The sequence below is a fragment of the Eschrichtius robustus genome, chromosome X (genome assembly GCF_028021215.1).
Source record: "Eschrichtius robustus isolate mEscRob2 chromosome X, mEscRob2.pri, whole genome shotgun sequence".
In the NCBI taxonomy this organism is placed as follows: domain Eukaryota; kingdom Metazoa; phylum Chordata; class Mammalia; order Artiodactyla; family Eschrichtiidae; genus Eschrichtius; species Eschrichtius robustus.
Window position 1 is genome coordinate 134,610,163 of NC_090845.1, and position 9,276 is coordinate 134,619,438.

General features: G+C 61.7%; 1 protein-coding gene across 4 annotated transcripts; it reads right to left on the minus strand.

The window, feature by feature from the left end:
- Positions 1-117: 117 nt before the first annotated feature.
- Positions 118-7,846, minus strand: RENBP (renin binding protein). Of its 4 annotated transcripts, none has more exons than XM_068533279.1 (11): positions 7,756-7,846; positions 7,117-7,226; positions 6,916-6,991; positions 6,748-6,823; positions 6,385-6,560; positions 5,094-5,318; positions 4,462-4,543; positions 4,004-4,179; positions 3,193-3,324; positions 361-448; positions 118-272 (listed from the first exon to the last, which is right to left on the minus strand). In XM_068533279.1, exons 2-11 carry the CDS (start codon positions 7,221-7,223, stop codon positions 139-141), a joined length of 1,272 nt encoding a protein of 423 aa, XP_068389380.1. In that variant the 5' UTR covers positions 7,224-7,226; positions 7,756-7,846; the 3' UTR covers positions 118-138. The 4 variants fall into 4 exon arrangements, with proteins under 4 accessions (XP_068389380.1, XP_068389379.1, XP_068389382.1 ...); XM_068533278.1 differs by lacking the exon at positions 7,756-7,846 and adding an exon at positions 7,501-7,676; XM_068533281.1 differs by lacking the exon at positions 7,756-7,846 and adding an exon at positions 7,501-7,577 and having other exon boundaries at positions 6,385-6,557.
- Between the last annotated feature and the right edge of the window lie 1,430 nt (positions 7,847-9,276).

Genomic DNA, 9,276 nt, shown 5'->3' on the forward strand with positions numbered 1-9,276 from the left:
GGCAGGGTGGGAGGGTCCAGCGCGCGGGGCGGGTCACTGGCTGGGCGAGCAGGTGCCCTCCAGCCAAAGGCGGCGGTCGGTCCCCCACCCGACACCCCACAGACGCTCACACACACGGGCCGTGGAACAGGCTTGGCTTTATTCTGCGCCTCGGCGGGCGGGGTCGGCGGGCGGAGACCGGGCGCTGAGGGCCGCGGCCGGGGCGAGGCGGCTCAGCAGGTCACTCAGCATCTCCTCGCACATGGCGAGGCACCGCGGCACGTGGAAGCAGCCTGCGGGGAGAGGCGGGACGGCGGGTTGGGAGGGCCGTGGGCAGCCGAGTGCCGCGAGCCCCTGGGCCCCGCCCTTTCCCCCACTCACCTTTGAAAGGACCCCCCTTGATGGTGAGGGCGACCTTCCCCTCTCGGTTCAGGTAGCCAAACCATTCCCCGTACTCGGGATCGCGAAACTGCAATAACAATGAGGCAGTGACAGGCAGCGCCTGCAGGAACCGCCCAGATGCCACAGGCCTGGGAAAGGGGTGTTCACCGGTCCCACTAAACCGCTACCTCGGGGTCAGAGCCCGGGCTGACCCCCGGCTCCAGAATCAGTGCTCTTAAATGAGGTCCCGCCTCCTGGACAAATATGAAAGCAAGGGGCTTTTCCTTTTCCTTTTTCTTCAGGGGGGGTGGAGTTGTGAGTCTGCAGCTAGTTACCCCACTTGGGGAAGGGGCCGCAGGCTGTGAGATGAAACCTTGCAAGATGGAATTTAAAAACAAAAACAAAAACAAAAACCCTGCTTGGGACTACTGAGCTTGCGCCCTAGAGCCCGTGCACCACAAATACTGAAGCCCGCGCGCCTAGAGCCCGTGCTCCGCAAGAGAAGCCACCGACCGCAGTGAGAAGCCCGCGGGCAGCCACTAAGACCCACCGCAGCGAAAAGTAAATAAATAACTACATACAATTTAAAAAAGTAACAATGAAAAAAGAAACACAATCCTGAGGAAGTGCTGACCTGCCACGTAACTTTGTAACAAGTTATTCCTTTGGAGCTCCTGTTCCCTGCTTCAGAGGACTGTCTTCCAGTGGAGGAGATTGTAGATACCCATTGTAGATATCCCGCACAGAGGTCTGACTTCTGCCTGGCTCACCACAGGTCCCAAACACATCTCCCCCTCCCTCGGAGCCACCTGAAGCCTGCCCCTGCCCAGCAGCTCTGTTGACCCTCTCCAAATTCCTCGCTTCTCTCCTGCCCAGTTCCTTCCAGATGCTCCAGGACAGACCTCAGAGCCCTGGCCTAGGCCCTTCCTCTCCAGATAGAGACCTGAGTGGAGCCCCTTCTCAGAAGGACCATAGAAGAAATCAGTGACATTGAAGTCCACTATCAAAAATGTCTTTTTAAATGGGGACCTATGAGTAGGTGTATTCTTCTTCATAGGGGGTAAAACTAGTTCTTTTTTTTTTTTTTAAAAGCTTTTTTTTTTTTTTTTTTTTTAAAGATGACAGGTTGTTTTTTTTTTTTTTAACCTTTGGGTTTGTTTATTTATTTATTTATTTATTTATTTATTTATTTATTTATTTATTTATGGCTGTGTTGGGTCTTCGTTTCTGTGCGAGGGCTTTCTCCAGTTGCGGAGAGCGGGGGCCACCCTTCATCGCGGTGCGCGGGCCTCTCACTATCGCGGCCTCTCTTGTTGCGGAGCACAGGCTCCAGACGCGCAGGCTCAGCAGCTGTGGCTCACGGGCCTAGTTGCTCCGCGGCATGTGGGATCTTCCCAGACCGGGGCTCGAACCCGTGTCCCCTGCATTGGCAGGCAGATTCTCAACCACTGCACCACCAGGGAAGCCCGTAAAACTAGTTCTGTATCTGTTCATTCTATCTTTCCAGTGACGTTACTCATGTCCTTACTTATTATTCGACTACTGGATATGACACGGGAAGATAACAAAGGATTTGACTGTTTTCCTGTCCAGCCTTTCCATGGATGTCTGAATTTTTGCTTTCTGTATTGTTATGACGATTAGTGCATAGTGAATTACCTGTTGTTTATAACTTTTGTGATTGTTCAATGCAATCTCTCTTTCTTGAAAATTTATCCCTTAAATTTCACTTTATGCAGTTAAGACCGATCACCTCGAACACATGGTTCTCTGTGAATGCATTCAATATTAACATATATCGCCTCTGGTCTTGTGGCTCCCGTGTTTGGAAGCAGTGACGAGCGTGTGCAGTACTTGGAGATGCCTCTCTAACCACAACATAATACGAACACATTTGGAATTTCTACTGGTGACAAAGTCGGACACTGTTGATACTGTGGTTCACTGCTTTCATTCATGATGGACGTGAATGCTGGATTTCAGTTAGAGGTTAGTGCAAATAAAGATGGAATTTTCTCTCAGGTTTCAAAGCCCACGGACCTCAGAATAAGACCCCCCTGGTGTAATCCCTCCCGTACTGGGGTTTACTAATGGAGTGAGTCGTGGCCTTAGAAGCACATCAGGAATCTTCCTTCATTCCCCATCAGGCTCAGCACCCGAGGTGCCCCTGGGCAGCAGCTGGCACAGCGCATTACTCTGCTCACAGCGCTCGGGCCTCTGGGGGGCGGGGGGCCTGGTTTCCTTCCTACCTCACAGCTGATTCTTGTCTCCCTTGCTGGGCCTGCCTATTCCCTCTCTCCTTTCCTTCTGTACTCCAAGCTTACCTTGCCTCACGGCTTCCAGTATCATCTGTATCCTTATGACACCCAAACCCTCGTGGCCAGCCCACACCTCTCCCGCTCGACCACACTCTGACCCCTGAGCCGCTGCAGCTCCCACCCCGGGCCAGGCCCCCACTCACTAGCCAGGCTGACAGCCACAGCCCGGTCTCCCTGCCTTTGCCTGGTGCCCTATGGCCTCCCCTCCTGAAGCCCCAGCTTTTCTCCTTCCCACTAGCCCCCCAGTCCCCTGACCTTGCTTTATTTCCCAGAGCTCTCATCACCGTCTATGTTTGCTGGTTTACCTGTTTATGGTCAGTCCCACCAGCACCGAAATGTGAGCTCCAGTGGGGCAGGGGCCACCCTCTTGACTGAACAGAGGGCACCAGGGCCGGGACTTCCAGGAACTCTCAGACCTACTGAGGGACCACGTCCGGCGAGGGCGGGAAGGAGGGGGTGTGCCCCGCCTGCGGTCTCCTCCACACCGCCGCTGAGACCAGGAAGCAGCACTTACCCGGCGGAAAGTGTACTCGGCCACCTGGTAGAAGATCTTCAGCAAGGCGGAGTCCCCGCTCTCACTGTAGCCCATGAGGAAGGCGATCATGGCTTCACTGTGCGGCCACCAGAGCTTCATGGCCCACTCCAGCTGAGAGCAGAGCGGAGGCAGGCATCTGAGAGCCCTGGACCCCACTCCACCACCCCTCTCAGCAGGGGAGTCACCCCCATCTTTCGGGCCCTGTCTCAGACTCCACCTGGCCCAAGCTCTTGGAGCTCAAACGCGGGACGAACGTCTCTGGGGGTCTTAACCGCCCGTCAGATCACGACTAGCTTCCTGAGCCAGATGCAGCCCAAGTAGCCCCTCCCAAAGGGCAGGGCTGGGGCGGGTGCCCCTTGAGCCCTGGAATCGAAACCCTGGCTGTGTCGTCAGTCTGTCTAAAGCCCCTCGGACACTCAGCTCCTGCTGGTGGCAGACTCAGCCACCCTCTGCAGAGCTCAGCAGGATCAAGGCACAGTCAGACCACAGACCTAAGGGAGCAAATCTGCTCCCACTGCTGATGCCTTAGGGTCACTCAGAGAGCCTTTCCAAGATGAAGGGCCATGTGTCTCCGCGTGGGCATGGTCTGCGCTCCCTCACGGCCTCCCTGTGCATGTGAGGTTGAGGACCACCGGCACGGGAGTCGAGCTTCCCACTGGGGTCACACTGGGCCGGTTCACTCCTCCGAGCCCCGGGCCCCCCTCTCTGTAATGGGTGATGACAGCACGCACCTCCCTGGGCAGAAAGCCTTCAACAGGCTAGTACCATGTAGCCCTGGGTACATTCCCACCTGGGTGGGGCATAGGCCATCAGCATCCTGGAAGTAGAAGAGACCTCCATGGTCAGGATCCCATCCAGAGCGGAAAGGCAACAATAGGAACTTGTCGATAACGTGGGCTCGAAGTTTGGGGTCACCTCTCCGGGTGGTGTGACGGAGCAGGAACCAGCCAGCTTCCAGCGCGTGGCCTGGTGAGGGCTCGGGGTAAGGCAGGCAGCGTGTCCTCCCCCAGGCGGGGGGCCCAAGCGCTGTGCCGACCGCTGACTCCCTTCCTCTCTTCCTCACTGTGGGGCCCGCTTTGAGTCCCCTAGCCCTGCCGGTCTGCCCCAGAGTCACTCTCCTGCTGCTGACCCTCCAGCGTGGGAGGCCCGTCCCTCCTCCTCTGTCTGGTCCTCTGTGCGCTGAGGGTGGAGGGAGGAGGGCACTCCCCGCATCTGAAGTCCAGAACCAAGGCTGAGCGCCCCCCTCACCTGGGTTCTGGTGTCTCCCCAAGCAGCCGGAAAGCTCCTCGCCATCCTCTGACACATTCTCCAGCACAGCCTGCCCACCCCTCTGCCGAGGGAGGAGTAGAAGGTAGCTTGGCCTTCAGCACCCCCTGACCCCCGCCCCATCATCCAACAAGAAAGACGCCCCCTCCCACCCTCCCTCCCTCCCGATCTGCAGGCTTGGGTGGCCTGGCTCAGAGGGGCTTTGGAGGAGGAGCCGATTCACTCCCAAGGGTCTGGGCCCGTCCTAAGCCTTGCTTTGGGCCTGGGCCCCTGCTGCGGGGAGGGTAAGACACTGAACGGAGGCTGAGACCGGGAGGACTGGGCTGTCCAGAGGCCTGGGACGAAGTTGCGTCCGGCCAGGCTTCCTGCTGCCTGACGCGCCTGGGGCTCTGGCACCCACCCCGGCTCCCCCGGGGCCCTCCTTCCCTTCCCGAGGGTTCTGGGCCGCACCTCGCCCCATCTCCCCGTCTGTAAAGGGAGCCATCGGGCCCCATCTCCGGGGCGGGTGCGGGCGGAGGAGGCGCCCCGGGGGCGGGGAGTAGGGCGTCGCCCTGCCCCCCCAGCTCCCCAGGCCCTGTCTGGCAGCCGCCGCCCACCTCCTGCCCTGCCCCCACCTGGACGTGCCGCAGGATCCTCCCGGCGCACCAGTCCCCCAGCTCCGCGTAGCTGCCCGCCAGCTCCTCGTCGGCCTCCCCGAGCTGCTCCACCAGGCTGAGCAGCACCATGGGCACCGCCATGGACTCCGAGGCCGGGGCCCCAGGCAGCTGGGGCCGGCCCAGCCCAGAGGGGTCCTCCCGCACCCAGTGCACGATCTGATCCATCATCTCCACCGCTTCGCTCTGCGGAGGCGTGAGGGGAGGCCCAGGCTGAGGCTGCATCCCATCCAGTCTGGTCCCCCGGGTCCTGACCTGCTGGGTCCCCAGCCCTGGGGTGGGAGAACCATGTCCCCCCAGCCACTCACAGGACACCTTCACCAAGGCCTGCTCTGGGCCTGGCCCCGGGCTGGGGGCGTAGACCATTCCCAGACAGTGAGGTCAGGTTTGAAAGCAAGAGGGGGCCCAGGGAGGAGGGAGCGGCCCTCTCCCGGCCAGGGCAGGGCTCGGATTGATCCCTGTGAAACTGAGCAGGACCCTGCAGAGCCTTCTGGGGGGTAGACCCCCTGTATCCCTTGCCTCTTGTCTGTAGGAAAGCTTTAGCCTCCTAGGCCTTCCCCGAGTTCCAAAGAGCAAATATAATCATAGAAGTGAGAAAATGCAGAAGCAAAGGAAAACAGATAAGCAACACAAAATAATAATAGTTTAGCCGTAAAAGAAAGTCATGGACCTTTAGTTGCTCCTCAAGGGCTATAGATCATATCCTGAGTCATATCCCTGAGTTGTTTTGCAGATACTAAGACCCCCACCAGGTGGAAGAAGGTAAGGGCATGCTGACCACCGGCGTGTAGACCCCAGACCACTGGAACCAGAAGGTTGATGATGTTGACTCCCTCCCGAAATACCACCTGGTTACCTCACCACCAACCAAGCAGAAGAACGTCCATGAGCTGATCAGGTATCCCGCCACCCCCTCCCTCACCTTGCCTTTAAAAGCCCTTCCCCAGAAGCCATCGGGCAGTTCGGGTCTTTTGAGCAAGACCTGCCCGTTCTCCTTGCTTGGAGGCTTGCAATAAACCCTGCACTTTCCTTCACCTGTAGACGCACAGTGACAGTACAGCGCAACAAGGGGGGGTGTTACCAGCAGCCCCGGGCTGTGGGGGCCCAGAGGAAGGACTGACGGTGACGACAGACCCAGCCCTGCACACAGGACCCGGGGAGGGGTTCGCACGCTGAATGGGAATGCTCCGGCAGCCATGCCCAGGGCAGGCGAGGGCACGGAGACACGCAGGGCAGCCTTCCTCCCATGCACCTGGTACTGCGCGTCCCCTGTCACCCTCCACAGCTCATTCATGGCCATGGTGTAGAAACACTCGCTGAAGATGGTCCGCTGCACCTTGACCGGGCGGCCGTCCCTCGTCAGCACAAAGGCACACTTCTTTGCAGGAGGTGCCACTCGGGCATAACGCAGCAAAAATTCGCCACCTGCTGGTCGGGAAGGTGGCCTGCTAGAACTTGGGTGAGGATGCCACCGCCTCCCCCTTCCTCCCTACCTGCGAGCATACCGGGCCCTTTGCTGCTTCTAGACCCCGCTAGGAACTAGGCACCTAGGAGCACGTGTGCTACAGAGTGACTTGGAGCGGCCTCTGGGGAGATGGGGACACGGAGGGGGCACCTGCTTTAGCTGCATTCAGAAGCTCGGGGCGGCGGAAGCGCTCAAGCTTGCGGTACAGGCGACAATACATCCACACCTGTGGGGGAGTGGAGGAAACATGGCTTAAGTGGGGAGCGGCCCAGTCCTCAGGGCCGGGATGACGGCGAGTCTCGGGTGCCCCTGTCGTACCTGCCTCCCCTGCAGCCAGACGTACTTGAGGTCGTCATACACCTGCCCGTCACGGCCAAGGCACGTGAAGAAGCCCCTGTGGGACACGCACAGGGTTAGCCGAGCGGGGCGAGGAGCCCAGCAGGCCGGAGTCAGCTGAGTGAGGTGGGGACTCAGGAGGGGCAGGGACCGCGCCCAGGGCCCGAGCAGGGCGAGGCGCACCCGTGCTCCTGGTCGTGGGAGTGCTCCAACCAGAAAGCCACCACGACGTCCAGCTCGTGCCCCACACGCTCCTTCCAGGACTGCAGGGTCTCTCTCTCCTTCTCCATGTCCTGGGGAAACTTGGACTTGGAGGCACAGCTCCCCCTCAGACCTCCCCATCTTTCCGGGTCCCAGCCTCCTCAGTGGGCCCCTCGGTGCCCCAGCTCACCCCAGGCTCGAGTGGACCCCAGGGCTGGGTCCCCCAGGCCCCCAGGCCTCGGGACCCACCCCTGTGCCGGTCTGCCCTCCAGACCCAGACCAGCCCCAGGACTGACCCCGCCGCCCTGGGGAGCCTCCAGGACAAACCCTCCTCCCCCACCCCCTCCCGGGCCCCACGCCACTGGCCTGCCACACTCGGAGACTCCGGCTCGTGCCCCCCTCTCCTCCAGGAAGCCGCTCGGAGCCGAGCTGGTCGCAGTCGCGTGACTGTCACTCAGCTGACCCAGCCTAGCCCCACCCACCCCTCCTCCCTGGGGTTCCGCCCGGGCCTGGGGGCAGAGCCCGCAGCGGGGTGGGGGTGGGGGGGGGGCGCGGCTTGGCTGGCTTGCGACTCCACCCCGCCCTCCGGCTGCGCCCCGACCCTTGGCCCACCCACCCCACCTTTGGGCGGCAGAGTCCCGCGGAGCCCCTCTGCTGGGCACCCTCCGCTCAAGATCCTCCGGTGGGAAGTGCTGGGTGAGCTGGCAGGAGGACGGTCTGGGACGGGGGGGGGGGGGGCCGGCAGGGGGCTGGACAGGGCGGGGCGTGGGCCCGGGTGCAGCTGGAAGTGGCTGAACTCCTGGGCCCCTCTGACCTGGGCCCCCACCGGGTGGGCAAGTCCTCTCTGATGAATCAGCTCCTCAGCACCTGACCCCTTCGCCCCAGTGACGGCAGCTCAAGGCCAGGCAAGAGTGGGCATCCCGGGCCCTCTCCGCCGTCAGACTCCCGAGTTCCCCAGGCATATCTTCCAGCACCCGCATCTGGTTTTCACTTCACGGCTCTGTGACTGTCTGATTAGGTCAGGTGCTCTGAGGAAGGCTGGCCGAACTGTCGCCTACTTGCCCAGCCAGCGGAAGAATTATGTGGAGGGGGCATTCCAGGGACCCTGGGCTCCCAGTGGGGCTCAGGGAAGCTTGGCCTTCAGGGCGCGTCGCCCCGTCTTCCGGAAGGAGGGACAGCAGCCCAGGAGTGTCCTACAGCCCTGGGACAGGGGCCTGGCGCCCCTGCGGCTCCCGCAGCTGTGCGCTGGTCCCGACAGCACGGGGGGCCGGCAGCTGCTGTGCCCCTCCATCGTCCGCCTTCCCTTGTGCCTGCGTAGGGGGGGGGGGGGGTCCCAGCCGTGGGCCCAGCTGGGCTGGTGTCAGCCGCCTGCCTGCGGATCCCCTGCCTTCCAGGCACTCTGTCTCCCTCACGCCTAGGCAAGGAGGAGGAGCCCTGCTATGGGGAGGGTTCTGAGGTTCTTACGGGTGGCCCCCGGCCCTGGGTCCCAATCCCAAGGTGAGAGCCGGCGGCGTTCCCGTCCCTGTGCGGGGCTGCAGCCCGGTATTTTGAGACCGGTGCTGAAGACACCAGCAGCGTGGCCCTGGCCATCCGGAGAGCCGTGCAAGTGAGCAGAGGGATGGCGGGTGGGCGCCCCTCCCCCCCCTCCCCCCCCCCCACGCTGTGAGCATCCACAGAGCCACGTACCACGTGTCCGGCAGATCTGCACAGGCCCCTTCTTTCCGGAGTCCTCCAGGTGGACACCCCCCACCCCGGCTTGCCCGCATCCTCCCACCCCTGGACGTTGCTTCTCCTGCTCTAGCCTGAAGGACACGTGCCCGCCGTTCTCCCGGGGCCTCTGTCCCCACCTACCCCCATGAGGTGTGAGGCGCCTAGGGCTCTGAGTCAGGTCAGAGTCGGTGTGGTGGAGGCCCGACGGGACCCCACCACACTCATGAGACCCCGCGCTTCCAGCGGAGGGAGTACCAGGGGCAGGAGCGCGCCCTGGGAGGCCTCTTGGGTGAGGTGCCCTGGCGCGTCCGCGGGGTAGAGACGGGGGAGGTGGCTTTTGGTACCAGAGCGACTTGCCAAGAGCGGGGAGTGAGGCGGGGCGCCCGATCCCTGTCGGAGTACGGGGCCTGCAGCGAGGGGCCCCCCTCTGCC